This window comes from Coccinella septempunctata, chromosome 9, assembly GCF_907165205.1.
Source record: "Coccinella septempunctata chromosome 9, icCocSept1.1, whole genome shotgun sequence".
Lineage (NCBI taxonomy): Eukaryota > Metazoa > Arthropoda > Insecta > Coleoptera > Coccinellidae > Coccinella > Coccinella septempunctata.
The window spans coordinates 8,567,144-8,582,414 of record NC_058197.1 but is presented as its reverse complement, the minus strand read 5'-3'; the positions used below and the strand labels follow the sequence as shown (position 1 = coordinate 8,582,414).

Genomic DNA, 15,271 nt, shown 5'->3' with positions numbered 1-15,271 from the left:
AGAATATTCAATGTAACTCTATAATATGTATCATAACGTGTCGAAAATCAACCTTAGCTTAATATTGAAGATTTTGTGGGATGGTCCGCTCTGGTTCTGAACGCCTCAAGTGAGTGTTTTCTGAAGATTCCTATAACCTACACGCCTACAGATAACGAATCGGTGAGTATTTCATCGTATGTGGAGTCCACAAAGAAAAACAAATCACTGCTGTCGGAATTTATTGAATTTTATGATGACTTGAGGCAACACTTAAGTTGTACAGTTTAAGGGCAAGCTGAGTTTAAGTCGAACCAAACGTGAGGGGGGGCTTGCAGAATCATGTAAACTGAAGTACGATTTCTTTAGCAGAAATCGAAAATTTGCCTCTAACTTGGATCGCCTGAGAAGCATTATTTCGAAATGCAATCCGGAAATTGCCTGAGAGATGGAAAAAAGTGGTAGCCAGCGATGGAGAATGATCTGCACATTAATTTTGTTTTGAAACAAATTCTAGGCTGTAGATTCTAAAGGGTTTTGCGTTGCACTGCAACCTGAAGATCTACTGTTCCTTCCATAAGAGCTATTTTCCCCGCCATCTCGTCTACAGCTCACTAACCAGTACCATCGTTTCAATAAACTTAAATAACAGTATCTGAGGTGGCTTCAAGGAGGTTACTTCCTTGATCCATCTAGTTCCTCATCCGAAGCATTTTTTGCGTTGGCTAGCAATGGTGAAGAATTCTGTCAAGAGCTTATCTGGAGTTCCATCCTCGTCGCCAAAGAATCTGAAATCGTCATTTTCTACTAGACTCATTTCCATTAGGTGCTTCCTGAAGCGGCAATGTCCTGTTAGGATTCCAGTGAGTAGGTGTAGCATATTTGTCTTCCCAATACACCTATGATAGGCTCTCTTTTCCACTCGTCTAACTCTCTTTACCTACCTACAAATGCGTATTTATGCCTTTTATATTGTAGACCCTGATTAAGTTGATGCATAATTGCATAATAAACTAACTTCTGTTTAGAGAACAATGATTTCCTCGTCCTCGGAATTGTAGGACAATTCCTCCAATGTTACATTTAAGGGGCGCAATTGCTGTCCAAATTATATGTAATCACTATCAAATCATAAAATGTGTGGAAGTTTTACTAATTTTATGATATCTTTATTCTATTTATTTATTTATTTATTTATGATAAAGATATCATAAAACTTTAATTAGAATGATATTTGAACCGTTCCTTTTACATAATTATGATGAGTAGAGTAGATAGATATTCTTCAGAGCTTGAAAAAAGTACAAAAATAACTAAAACATTGAGATGAGAATGTATTGGAATAAATATATTCGATTCTTCGAATGCAGACGCTCGAATTTTCAACGGAATAAAATCTCAACCATCAAAAATCCGCGTAGGATTCTGGTTTGTCGAAAAAGGCCCTTTCGAGTTTGCTCAGAAACACCCATGATGGCTTGGTCTTCTTTCGACATGACGGAGTTTTGATGAAGTACCTTCCAGGACCGGGGTGAATGGGCCAGGGTGTCGGAGGTCTTTGGTTCATATTCGAGGATCCGAAGGCATGCACAACTTCTTCCTGAGGCTTGAAACTGGAATAAATGGTACCCATGGTGAATTTATATTCTACTATTCAATCAATGTGTTGAAAAAAAAGTTGTCGTGTTTGAGATAAGAAAATTACTTCAGGGAGACATCGGTAAAAAAGAATCGTACCATGCTCCGAGCAATTGGTTTTTTTTTGGTATACTCCTGTCGATGCCGATACATTGAATTGTTATCCAAGTGAACATTTATCCTAAATGATTTGGTTTTTAATCTGAAAAACTGCCGAATAGACCGCAGTATAAAGGGATCACTTTCAACAACAGATGAGATGATGGAAACAGCCCAAATAATCATCCACCAAGTATTCAGTCTCCATCATCAAACATCACAGGTGAAATATTTCTTGATTTCTGATCAATATCTTGTTCCCTCTGTCCTCCTGTGTACCTCGCTGTGGCGAAAGTGGAGCTCTTAGAGACTGGAACAGGGACAAAGATTCCTCAGAAAGGACTGTCCTATAGTGCTTATAGCGTAACTGCTGTATGCTCTTCTTGTCTGTACGCTGAAAAATATCCAAAGAGCATACACCAGAAAATACATCCATGTATGCCGTGATTGCCGTGGTAGTCGAAGAAGCCTGAAATGCATTTCTACTAGTTACTAGGGGAATTTAGGAAGGCTCTGCCTTTGCTGGTCCAGGACCAGCGCTTCCCATCTGTCGTGCATCTGCCAGGAGCCTCTTTTTTCGACATCCAGGTAGAAAATTTTTCTCTGAATGGAGCACGGAAGAGATTTCAAGCAGTCGAAGCCTGAGGTGAAAAGACTATTAGCCCTTCGGAGGACATACCTCAGTCTGGTGGCTGGTGCAGTAACTGGCCACCTGTTCAATAAACATTAAAAGCAGTGGTACCTACAGGTTTTTCTTTGTGCCATATTATGTTCACCTGCCAATAAGAGTTTTCTTATGATGAGGGGGGCTTTCCTCTGTAGAGTTGTGGCATTATTGTCAGCGTGTCTCAAGATGTGAGTCACTCCAACTGCTTGCGGTTGAACAATGGGTCACAAGACTCAGCCCGAAAGGAGGGCCGCAGGAGGAAGAAGAATAGTCTGAAATAGTTCTATGGCTACCTAACCTTGTTCAAAACTCCAAGACTCAGACCTAACCTAACCTAACCCAACCTCACCTTAACTTGTTCAAAACTTAAAGACTTAGGCCCAGTTGCCAGAAAGTCCATTAAGATTTGGTGCCCTATCAAAATTTAAAACTGTCATTTTTGAAGGGGAAAATAGAGAATTAAGATTTTAATGAAGTATTAAATTTCAATGGACTTTCCTGCAACTGGACGCTAGAGAGTCGTACTTAGAGAGTCTTTCGTAACAACACACATTTGCAATTTCAGGATCGTTAGAAAAATGGGATGCCTTTACCTATACTCTCTGGACAGATCATAGTGACCAGGTCCAGGCTCTTCGGGGTCTTTATAACACATCGTCAAATTCGCTATCTGCATCCTCGAGGTGGGCTTCTTAGGAAAACGTTCCTCTTGGAAAAATTTTCCATATCTAAAAGGGAACTTATCAATGTATGTAGCAACTTTGCTTCTATAAATGTTGTTCGAACGAAAAAAAAAAACACCTGCTCTTCATCGGATGGTGCAACATAACGTCAATATCGCTTGGTTCCAAATGGTACCAGTCTGGCACGATGGTGTATGGTGGGGAGAAATGGTTCTTGATGGAAGTGCCGTCCCTTTTCCCAGTGAAGAGGTTGTAGGGACCCTTGGTTGACACCACGCGTTTGATCAGTGCCTCGAGACTCTTGGGATCAGGGACGTTGTACACGTTGGGCGGCAATTTGAAGGATGGTTCAGTGTCCTTGAAGCGTTTCACCAGGCCATCCCATTCAAAACGTTGTACCTTGCCGAAGGGTTTCTTCGACGATGGGTGCTTGGCGAAGATGTCTCGGAAGTATGTGTCTGTTGGGAAAAAGTGTTTGAGTATATCAATTTTACTCTTTCGTGGCACAGGAGTAGATTCTTTCAACTCACTCATTGGAGGGAAGTTGTACTTGAAGTGGCTACAGAACTTCCGCTCGGTCGTGAAGCCTTTGTTCTCGACCACAGAACAGGATTTTCGCTTGTCTATATCGTCAGGAATATTGTAAGTCCCTGGGCCTCTGTGTATCCTCTGGAACGCCCTAGCTTCTAGGATGGGGGCATTTCTGTAGCCTAAGAATTTTGAAAATTCCTCCAGTTCCACCATGCGCGTCCATCTGAAAATGAACGCTGATGTCAATTTACTCCAACCTCATCTGATAGACGGTGTTTTGTGGATGAGTTGTGATTTTGGTGAATGAGGGAAGCACTGGAAAAGTATTCAAGCAGCTAACTGATCATATTGAATCGATGTGGCCGAAACTTGTTGAAAAAAATGAGTTTTCAAACCACGATACGTGTTTAGCTATCACAATAGCATCTTCAGGTGGGTGAAGTTGAACTGTATACTTTCGACGAGAGTCTCGACATCACAACAAGTCAAGCACACACTGAGGCTTGTATCAAAAAGTATCAAGAGTTGATATATTCTTTGGTTGAATTATCCAGGACCTAAAATGCTCACCCACTTGCATTCGGCGGTTTTTTTGATTGGACATCGTACAAAACCAATGTCGTACTGTCCCGGTCCTCCTCGACTGTTGACTTTTCTCAAGGTTCCAGACGTGTCCAAGGACGGATGGAGACCAAGACGAGCGAAACGTGGTGTGGAGCTCGAAAAACCACGAGGCGTTATCGTTTTGTTTCTGGACTGATCGGCCGATCTTTTGACCATTTTGAAAAAAAAATTGTAGAGGTACAAAACTGACGAAAAGTTTCTCAAATGACAATTGTTGACATAGTCTTGACAATTATCCAGATATTTCATATATAGGGGACCCCTTATGTTTTCCTGCTGGCACTGGTGGGAGAAAAAATAGGTTTTGTCACCACAATTTCATAGTGTTGAATATCCTGATTTCTGTCTTAACAATTAGGTAAATCATGTGGGATTTTATTTTCCGTACATTCAACATAGTTGATTCAGCCTTACCTAATGATGAATAATTTCGAAATTGGGGCAGAATATTGAAAGGAAGTCTTTCAGTTAGATTCATGAAAATGCTGTAGCTTTTCTTATAATTTTAGGTGCTGGAGTACATGGATATAAAAGCAGAAAGAACTATATATCAGTTCTTACTATCAGCAGAAGCAGCTACACCAAATGTTCGATTAGACCCATCTTCCAAAGTTTTACGTGTGGTTGTTAAAAGGGGCAAATATTTGGAGGTTCCTTTTGAGGTGAGAATTATCCACTTTTTTACTCCGGAAAGTCATAAACGTACTGGAAGATGCTTCAAAAACAATTATCTGCCCGATGTATCCAGAAATAGCAAGTTGAAAACTAGTACTTTGCTGAAAGATAACGTTTTCAAAGTTATTTTAAATTTTAAACGTCATCTCACGGATATTCCCTGAGTGATTTCAAGTCTTCAGATCGGTACTTTATAAGTAGACAATATTTTCCACAGGTGGTGAACGACTCACTTCAAGCTGTGCAAGTTTCCTTGGAAAAAGTGTGCGAGTTAGAGGGCAGAATCCTTCATTTGCCCTCTGAGGGAGAGTCTAAGAGTCGTTCTAACGCCTTCCTGAGAAAAAAGACCAAGAATAAAAAGGACGATGGCAATGAAACGTCTGGTTCATCACCAAAGAAACATGTCAGATCCAGTTTCTCCGATGAACTGACAGAAGAAGAGATATTCCTCCATTGAAAACGAATTTTCGATTAAAAAAGGTTCGTTCTTAAGGCTTCAGGATACTTTATTGCTTTTGAGTAGAATGCTGTGTACTGTTATTCGGCCATGTCGCTAGTTTGTTCGTTTTCATGCCAATGTTTACAAGTAAATTGAATAATTGCTCTATTTTTCTTTAGGATCTCCATATTTCCAGCTGATAGAAGAGGACACATATTTGACGATTCCAGAGTCCTCGAAGAAGACTTTCAAAATTGGTTTCGGACCAACCTCATCTGAAAGCCCAAGGTCTGATACGCATCTCAAGAAGAAGGACCGAAAAAAGACTGCTGTGGAGGTGAACGAGGAAGATATTGGAAAGACCTTCGTAGCCAAGTTAATCTCGGTGTTGTAGACGTGTTGACCCATTAATCTGACATTAATCAAGGGCGGTTTTCTTAATCTGACACTTGGATAAAATGCTTTTTTTTTCGAATATTCCCCTGCCTGTACTTCTAATCGTTTTTGTATTCATTATGAAAGTTTTAGATAATAAAATTCTACACAACTTTTGTCTGAAGCAATTTTACATACTCTCAACCGTTCTCGAGTTAGAGGCGATATAAGGGCGAGGAGCTTAGCCACACATGCGAAAGGGCAAGGTCAATGTAGAATCCCAGTCTAATCTACATTCATACAATTGTCAAAATGACAAGGTATTTCTAAAATGACAATTTCGAAATTAGTCATGAAAATTTTAGTATTGTCTCTGACTGGACCTTAGAATGTACTATTTTCCAACGAGTAAATTTTCGCTTCAGTATATATCGCTTAACGCCTCGCATTAATCGCCATATATTTCAAAAACGTTTGAACGTAGAAAAAATTGCTTAGGACAAAATTTTTAGAAAATGCTATGCTCTACAACTTTTATAATGAATGCGAAAAAGAGTTGAAGCCCAGGGGAGGAGATAATTCAAAAAAACTGATTTTTGTGACCTTTATGGCTAATTTTTATTGTTTCGGCTTCCTTAAAGTGTCAAATTATATTTTTTCCGTTATTCTTGAATTATTAGCTTCAAAATAAGATAAACGCCACCGCGCTCGAGAATGTACACGTGCATCAACCCATTGATTTTGAATAGTGATGAGAGATACCTCATTTTGAAGATTTTATTGATAGTACGAGATCCCGCTGCAAAATCACTACGTTCATTACGTATTTAGTCAAACACACATTTTTACATAAGTTTATGGACAGGAGAATACACGGATAACACCTCAGCCTGTCGAAAGTAGTCCCAAGTAATTTTAATTAAATTAATGCAAATCAATATTTCGTTCACTTCGTTTTTAAATAAAATATCATCCACAGCATAACAATACATGTAAAGAATCCTAAAATCCATAGGTACCTCGCAGACAGGTGTGAGCTGTAAGCAGGTAATATTTTGATTTATTTATACGTTCATTGCTTACACGGATTTTTGTGATATCAATTTATGGCTACTTTTTTTGGAATATGATGATATATGGCTGTTATTGGCTGCCTGTGTAAAAATAGCCGCAAATTAGTTCTTCCATCTGTTAAAAACGCGAGATTTCCGAGATAGGGTTCTAAACAGTGCAGCTGAATTATTCTTATATTATAACCACGTGTTGGATCTCGTTGTACACAACGCTTTTGATATTATTTATGTATTAACCCTACTTCAGGCGCAATGCAATCAATAGATTCAAATATGAACGTCAAGTTTCAATAGGTCCGAATAAATTCATATTGAAACATAAGGAGGATTTTTTTAAAACAATCACAATTCAAGAGACTGATTTTGAAGAAGCTAATATTTTGGGGTCACGAAAAAATTCTTGAGAATCAATGACTAATTCATAATATGTAATGAAAACTATTTTTCAACTATGGTATGGTAGTAAATGTTAAACAAAACTTGTAGCAGCCATGAGGTAGGCCTGGTGGCAGCACTATCTATCCACAGTCTCTACTTCTCCGGAGATCTAATAACCTATACTATTACAGCAAAGATACACAAGTTTTATTATTTATAGAAGGTCCAAATCAAAACATAATATATCTTTTCGATTTGAGTACCGCAATCGTTAGAAACCAAAGATATTACACACATACATAATATCTTTGTTAGAAACCTATCGAGAAAAAAAGAAAAGATTATTTCTATGGACAAGTGTCACTGTCTTAGGTTTGGTTTTGCTAACCTCACTTATCGAAACCTCGTTTTTTGAGGGAAAGATTGTATGCCTTCGAGTTGGAATTGAATTAATGTTATACTTAAATTGAAAAATTTTGTGTACCAAAATGATGTCTGAACGCAAAAGGAAACAAAAATGGTCGTTAAATCCAAGAGGAAAAGATTGGAGCGAAAGTAATCAATTCTAATGAAATTGTTGTAAAGCTTTTATAATGTTTGTTGTCTTCCAGATTCCAACAAATTTGGGCAAAAATTAATGGAGAAAATGGGTTGGAGTACTGGAAAAGGCCTAGGTGCCAAGGAAGATGGTATGACCGAGCATATAAGAGTTGCATATAAAAATGATACACAAGGTAAGTAATTATACTTCTGCATTCTTCGGTTCTTATCCATTTTTTTTTATTTATCAGGCATGGGTTTTAAAGACAGAGATGATCAGTGGACAGAACATGAATCTAATTTTACGGAGTTGCTAAATACATTGGTTGGTCCTAAAGGCTGTAAAGGAGCTGAAAATAGCAAGGAACTGAAAGTTGAATCTTTGGAAAAAAAGTCCCAAGTATCGAAAGCCAGAGTACACTATCATAAATTTACCAGAGGCAAAGATTTATCTAGATACAGTGAGAAAGATTTAGCCAATATCTTTGGCAAAAAAAGTTTGGAAGACTTATCATCAAAGTCTCAAAGTATTAAGGAGGAAAACTTCAACGAAAAGGGAAACCAAGCAGATAAGAGTTTTGGTGTTGTCACACTTAATGGTGGGAATATGCTGGATTATTTCAAGAATAAATTACCAACTTTCAAGAAAAGTATGCCTGTAGGAAGTTCAAAGAATGACGATTCAGAATCGGATTCAGGGAGAACAAATTTTGGTTTTGGGTTTACTCAAAAAGAAGAAAGTGTAGGAGAAGAGGATGTGTCAGAAAATTGCAATAAAAGAGATAAAAAAAAAGGAAAGAAGGATCATGTTGATAATTTCCGAAAACCTTGTTTTGGTTTAGGATATGACCGTTATAATGGGGATGAAAGTGATCGTAAAACTGATTATTCATCCTTCGTAAAAGCAACGGAGACTATTGTCGAAAAAGTGCCATTGAAGTTTGGAATCACCAAATATAATGGGGATAAAAATGTTGAGGATAAATCATCCAATTCCAAAAAATCAGTTTTTGGATTCGGTTTTAATTCTGATAATAATAAAAAACAGCCTTCATTTATGACTTTTGTCAGCGGAGGAGTTCAAGGCAGTGATATAAAAGAACAATTGAATGAAGATGTCTCAAAAATGGATAAAAAACGTAAGAAAAAAAGTGATGCAGGAAGTATTGATGAAGATGAGGACACAAAAACAATTAAAAAAATGAAAACTAATGGATCAGGTATCTCCGATGTGAATAATGATGAAGTGATACGGAAAAAAAAGAAAAAGGAAAAAAATCTTAAACCTTCATTTGTGTCTTTTGTCACAGAGGGTAATGAGAGTGTTAGTCTTGATGATGAAAAAAAGAAAAATAAGAATAAAAGTAAAAATAAAGTAATAGGTTCAGTTGAACCTGACAACAATATTGAAGTTGAAAATAATAGCCCCCAAGTAAAAAATAAAAAAATTAAAACAAGTCGAGACGAAAGCGATGGTGCAGATGATACTATTGTTGATGAAAGTAAGTTACAGGTTATCAGTATATATTTAATTTTTTTCTACATTTGCTTAAGTTTATGGCTTACGATTATTGGTATTATAAATTAATTCCATATTACTATTACAGTTGTTCATCCAAAAAAAGGAAAGAAGAGAAAATCTGAGTCAGAAATAGATATTGCTGTTACACCTGTGACGAAAAAATTTAAAAATTTTGAAGATCTTCATTCACTTCAGGACGAAGCAAAAGAAAACATTGATACATTGAGCAAAAGTTGCGAAGTTGGTGATCCGGCAGGTGAGAACGAAATTTTACCGAGTGGTGAAGTGAAGTTGAAATTCAAGTACGCAAATTTCGGTAGAATGCCACCTTGGATGAAGAAAGCTAACAGTACGAACCCAAAGAGTTCGTACAGACATCTTATCAAGGGCGACATCGTGTTGGGGTTTAGAAACACGAACATGCACGATATTAGGGGATATGGTGAAAATCTGAAAACCTCCTGTACATAGTTATTTATTGTTTTATTTTGAAAAAGTACAATTTGGCACTGTAAATAAATGTATAAATTTTCCAGTATTTTTTTCTTATGGACCCAGTGGTTTCTTTTATCTCCGCCTTACCACTACTTTTAATCAACAAAACACGGATCAGAACTCAAACTCGAAAAACGATTAGGGATTATTAGCTTTTAAGGTTATAAAAACAATAACTACCTTGTCTGTCATACAGCCATACTATAGTTCCGTAACTGCTCATCGTGGCGCTGCAATCTTATTTTGCATACAGTGACTATATACGGGGGGTATATAGTCACTGTAATTTTGCAACGCCAATAATCTTTGATCAGCTCCACGGATACTGAAACATGTTTTTATTTGGACATCCGTGGATCAGTACCACATAACTCAACCAACGATGCCAACCAACAACCCGGAACGTTCAAGGAGACGACTGCTAGAATTTAGAAAGAGATGGGTTGCCCTACATCTTCTCTCTCAATTAGACACACTTTTCCTCGTAGTTCGGTACGTTAAGAGGCCCTTCCATCTTTTAGAATTCACTGGATAAACAATGGGAATGCTTGTGGCAGCCACAGAGCACTAATATGTACTAATAAGTCGATTTTGGATAAACTATTCCAAAGACGTTTCCTCGAGGTATATCGAGCGACAACTATTCTTTAGAGGGGAACATAGCAAACCTACCCTGGTCGCTTCTAGTCGAAAACAAGTTAGTGTTATCCGTGTTATCTGGGGTGTTAACGATAACTAGTGAAAGTCAATATCAGATAAGAATTAATTCAGATTTATACCACCCGCCGATACGAATATCTACGATCTGAATGAGCTAGCCAATCGTCTATCATCGTCCTATGCCATCGTCAGGGCCACCAAAAATAGACGAGGAGCTAAATGCTCATACCCGTACCGACGTTGCCACGTCTACTTCTCATTCTGAAACTGTCAACTTCAGGACTGAAACTTCAACCAGCTGTCAGATAGACGTCAAAATAAAATTGTGGAGGTGTTGTAAAGGCAAAAAGGTAGAACTTTACGGACAGTGATCGATTTTGTTCGTAATTTTTTCATAGATGCAGTTTTTAATAAGAAATCGTTTGGTACTAGTCTCAACTCCGGCAAGCTCGTAGTTTAGGAGATATTAATTTTTGAAAATTGCATTTTTCCCATATATTTTGACAAGTTCGATGGAATTTTCTAGGTTATATCCGTCAAAACCACAGAATATCAATAGTTTTTTGTGTTGTTTCTATGCTTTCTATAATTCAAATTTTAGGAAATTCGAATTTCAAATAATGGAAAGAAAATCAAGTCATTCTAAGACATGAAGGTTCACCTCCGATTTTATTGACAATTTTTTTTGCTGCAGTAGGTGAAAGAAAATCAATTGATACGAATTTATATCTTAGCAAACTGTAAATTTGAAAGTTTTAGTTCATGATTCTCAAAATTTCATCCAAAAGCGTGAGATATCATAATATTCCTACAAAGCATATCTGCAAATTGAATTTTCGTGTGAGAAATTATTTTTTCACTGTCCTAACTCAATCTAACCTAACCTAACCTTGAAATTATTCAGTTTTATTTCAGTTCGCACATTTTTCGCAAAATTATATCGAATTTTCATGTGAGAAATTATTTTTTCACTGTCCTAACTCAATCTAACCTAACCTAACCTTGAAATTATTCAGTTTTATTTCAGTTCGCACATTTTTCGCAAAATTATATCGAATTTTCATGTGAGAAATTATTTTTTCACTGTCCTAACTCAATCTAACCTAACCTAACCTTGAAATTATTCAGTTTTATTTCAGTTCGCACATTTTTCGCAAAATTATATCAAATTTTCATGTGAGAAATTATTTTTTCACTGTCCTAACTCAATCTAACCTAACCTAACCTTGAAATTATTCAGTTTTATTTCAGTTCGCACATTTTTCGCAAAATTATATCGTTAAAATTGAAAAAATTAAAAAATTTGTCCTAACCTGTACTGTCCTGGCCTTAAATTACCTTGCGCTGGTCAGTGATGCTTGTAGAATTCTTTTTACTTCGAAGATACTTACGAATGACAGCACTTTAAAGACACCTTACTACTCTATGGCCAAAGATCGTGATCGTCTGGTTGTGGTAGGACTCCACATTACGTAGGCAACCCAAAGTACTTACCCTGATTACTAATAGAAAAATTGACGGGAGGTTGGGAGATTCGAAAGAAAACAACACATTTAAACCCAAATAAGAAACGTTTATTTCGGGTTTCATTGGAGACGATTTCCAATGTCATAGCTCTAGGGCGCAGCAGAGGGGAGGAAAAAGAGCTGCGAGAAAACCTCCCCTTAGAACAGTATGATTTTACGTAGCTACGGCAACAGGTTCAACTGGCGAGAGAAAATCTCATGTGAAATGCACACTTGGTGGAATCAGTTACATCTACAGCTATCAGCTCCTTAATGATGACTCTTAACCGATACTTCAGTGAGATGAGTTACGTTCAGCATACAACAGTTCTGAATTGGGTAGGGTTCAGTCAGGGGGTTGTTGGAAGGATTAGACTCAGATGCAAGGGCATCCAGCCTAAAGGGTTGGAGACGCAGTTACAATGGTACCCGGCCTCAGGGGAGAGAGACGCAGCTGCAAGGGCATCCGGCCTCAGAAATCGACGCAGGTACAAGGGTACCCGGCCTAAAAGGGTTAGAGACGCAGTTACAACGGTACCCGGCCTCAGGGGAGAGAGACGCAGCTGCAAGGGCATCCGGCCTCAGAAATCGACGCAGGTACAAGGGTACCCGGCCTGCAGGATACTAGGAAGGGCAAAATCCACAAAAGTTGTATGTTTGTCCCGTAACACAAATATGAATTATTTCCGCTCCTGGCTATCACGTTCAAATATGTCCTGTATTGACCAACTCCACCAGTGAAGAGAATAAAAGAAAAGGAAAAATGATAATTAAGGGTCCTTAATGCAATTACAGTATTTACCCTGTTGGTCGTACCTAAGTAATCGAATCATTGGCTTGGCTTGGGGACGCTTCAGTGACATTTACAAGTATTCATAAAATGAGCACAAAAAATAGGTAGAAATTAAGAAATTAATATTATGAATATTATATAACACAAGCGCATCCACCATGAAACAAGTTTATTATAATAACTAGCCCTCAAATCATAAATGGAATAGAATTGGAAGCAAAAAGGGGTAGCGTACAAAATGGCGTCTGGCGTCCCTATGACGTGTTCAAAGAAAGAAAAACTCAGAAAGTACGTTATTATCTACAATAAAGAAAATGTGTTATATTGTGGGGGAAGCACATAAAATAGGGACGGGGACGGTATTGGCCCTCGAGGAATTAACGAAATACTTTAACAATGAAAACTAATATGATGCATCAAGTACCCAAAACCGCATATTCGCAATAAAACCTTCAAATTAATAAAATAAGAAACGGTAATAATGAAATGAGTGGTAACTTACGTATGGGATTCACTGAACAAAATAAAAAAAAAAACAAGCTTTGTCTTACTCAAAAATTCACTCCAGAAAAAAACTAACTAACAGGAAAAACCGGTTTAACTCGTTTCAAGAAAGGACGCTTAATGAATCCCTTCTTCATTAGGAATTTCTTGGCTTTTCGATCTCAAGTACCTACTTGAAAAAGAGCGTCTTCCAGAGGGTTCTTAACGCTTGCGCCATCTCCCCTTTTAATTCAACAGCTAGTACAGAAAACCTTCTCTAACATTTCATTTCTTACTGGTGGTCTTTGATAAAATCCACTAGAGGGCAGTGGTTATGTCAATATTGAAAAAAAAAGCAGTCCACTACAGTCGCCCCTTTGAAGGTTCGACTCGAGGAGCACCATGCGAGGAGAGTTGGAGCTTCAACATCTATACCTTATCTGGATCAGTATTCCCAATTCTTCGGTCAGTGGTAGCATTTGTCGCTGGCCACACCATGACTGCATACTCCTTGGCCATCCTGGATGCTGACCGTAGATAGAGGAAAGAGAAGATACCGCATTGCGCAGCTACGAAGGAGAGCTTTCTGTGTCCAACATCAACTTGTTTTTGTTTACGTTTACCCCAATCCGAATTTATCTTTTTCGGCATATTTTCCACAAATTACACAATTTCCTGGCATGTTAACACCGAAATTCTTGATACTCAAGTCTTAAAACGCACGAAACACTATTAAATCGAACACAAATACGATAATAAACATTCAAATATTGGGGTAAACGTAAACAAACATGGAGTAGGTGCACAGTAAATGTCAACAAAAACATAGAGATGTTGGACACACTTTGCTTGTTGTTTACGTTATCTTCCCCTTCCTCTATCTACGATGCTGACGGCTTACGAATATCGAAGTAGGTTCATCTGTCACAGTTAAGGTACTTCTGTTGGGTCTGGACGAAAAGAGTTGATTCCACATTTCTGGTGTTCCAGAAATGGCAGCATCCCTACTGTCCAGAGAATGGATAACGACGTCATTAAGTGTCACAGATGTCCTCAGGGTTCTCTAATGGAGAGAAAAAAAGTTTAAATTCGGCAAAACTCAGAATCATGGGGTGAGCTATTGTTGAAAAAGTTTAGCTTAGCCGCAATAAGGTAGGCGACCAGATCATACTCCCTTGGTACAGTTTGAACCTAAATCACCATGGCATCTACGAAGAGCGTCTGCGACACTGTTGCTGTCATTGAGTACGTAATCCACCCTATGAATTGGTTTAGAAGTCCAGCAGGTTAGTCCCTTGTTCCAAAGTGCTGTGCCTCAAGACTTGGTTATCCTGACTCTCCTAGTTTCTAGTAAGCTTTCATATTGAGAAAGGCATAGAAAAATACTATACTACTGATCTACTGATGTCTACTCTATCATAGATATTTACTATCCTACTCAATGTTTGTTGCTAGCAACGGAATATTTGTACATCTAATATAACTACGCCCCTACATTGTGTAAGCTTCGAAATAGTTATCGTGCTGGGTTAATATACAGATTGTTAATGTTAGATATCAAATGGCCATAAGTCAGTAGAACAAGCAAAAGCATTCATTCGACAGGGATGATGTAAAGGGGTTATATTTGTAAGTTTTTATCGCTTTTACTTTATGATGTTGTCCTGCCTTTCCAAAAATGCTATAGTGTTAGCCAGCGTTGGGTTGTCCAATGAGGCCCACAGTGACTGAACCGATGCATTGTACTGTTGCATTATTTCTCGCAGCATCGTGCCAAAGAGTAACCAACTGGTTACTCTTTGATCGTGCCCTGTGACAAAGGTGGCGAGAACAAACGATAACAATTGACTTGGCGGAGAAAGTGGATCGCCATGTCTCCGTCCTGTGTAGCTTGGTACTTCATCATGCCTAGGCGCCGTCGTTCTTCATGTTGTTGATCCACAGACCAGAAAGCAGCTAAGAACTCCCGTTTGAAATCGTCATAGGTGGCCCAACCATCGGAGTGGAATTCCACCAGTCTTTGGCAGAACCGTGTAACCTGGATTTGGCAAGGTTAAGATGTTCTGACTTCGGAGTATGAGTCAAGCTGAAGTGATCCTCTAACGCCTTCAA

At 38.1% G+C, this 15,271-nt stretch overlaps 3 protein-coding genes across 4 annotated transcripts in view; 2 read left to right on the top strand and 1 right to left on the bottom strand.

Moving 5' to 3' along the window:
- Nucleotides 1-5,773, top strand: part of LOC123319824 — a 30,603-nt gene extending 24,830 nt beyond the window's left edge. Inside the window, exons 7-9 of the mRNA XM_044906780.1 lie at nucleotides 4,731-4,883; nucleotides 5,114-5,376; nucleotides 5,515-5,773. Of these exons, the coding sequence (XP_044762715.1) occupies nucleotides 4,731-4,852 (122 nt within the window). The 3' untranslated portion in view covers nucleotides 4,853-4,883; nucleotides 5,114-5,376; nucleotides 5,515-5,773. The remainder of the gene's footprint in view (nucleotides 1-4,730; nucleotides 4,884-5,113; nucleotides 5,377-5,514) is intronic.
- On the bottom strand, nucleotides 1,301-4,415 carry LOC123319825 (lymphocyte expansion molecule-like). Of its 2 annotated transcripts, none has more exons than XM_044906781.1 (5): nucleotides 4,172-4,415; nucleotides 3,597-3,820; nucleotides 3,185-3,524; nucleotides 2,977-3,111; nucleotides 1,301-1,592 (listed from the first exon to the last, which is right to left on the bottom strand). In XM_044906781.1, exons 1-5 carry the CDS (start codon nucleotides 4,375-4,377, stop codon nucleotides 1,385-1,387), a joined length of 1,113 nt encoding a protein of 370 aa, XP_044762716.1. In that variant the 5' UTR covers nucleotides 4,378-4,415; the 3' UTR covers nucleotides 1,301-1,384. The 2 variants fall into 2 exon arrangements, with proteins under 2 accessions (XP_044762716.1, XP_044762717.1); XM_044906782.1 differs by having other exon boundaries at nucleotides 4,168-4,307.
- Nucleotides 5,774-6,510: 737 nt separating the features above from the next.
- On the top strand, nucleotides 6,511-9,758 carry LOC123319823 (protein pxr-1-like). The gene is made up of 4 exons (XM_044906779.1): nucleotides 6,511-7,716; nucleotides 7,773-7,895; nucleotides 7,953-9,203; nucleotides 9,309-9,758. The coding sequence occupies exons 1-4, from the start codon at nucleotides 7,650-7,652 to the stop codon at nucleotides 9,692-9,694; spliced, it is 1,827 nt and encodes a 608-aa protein (XP_044762714.1). The 5' UTR covers nucleotides 6,511-7,649; the 3' UTR covers nucleotides 9,695-9,758.
- The last annotated feature ends 5,513 nt before the right edge of the window (nucleotides 9,759-15,271 follow it).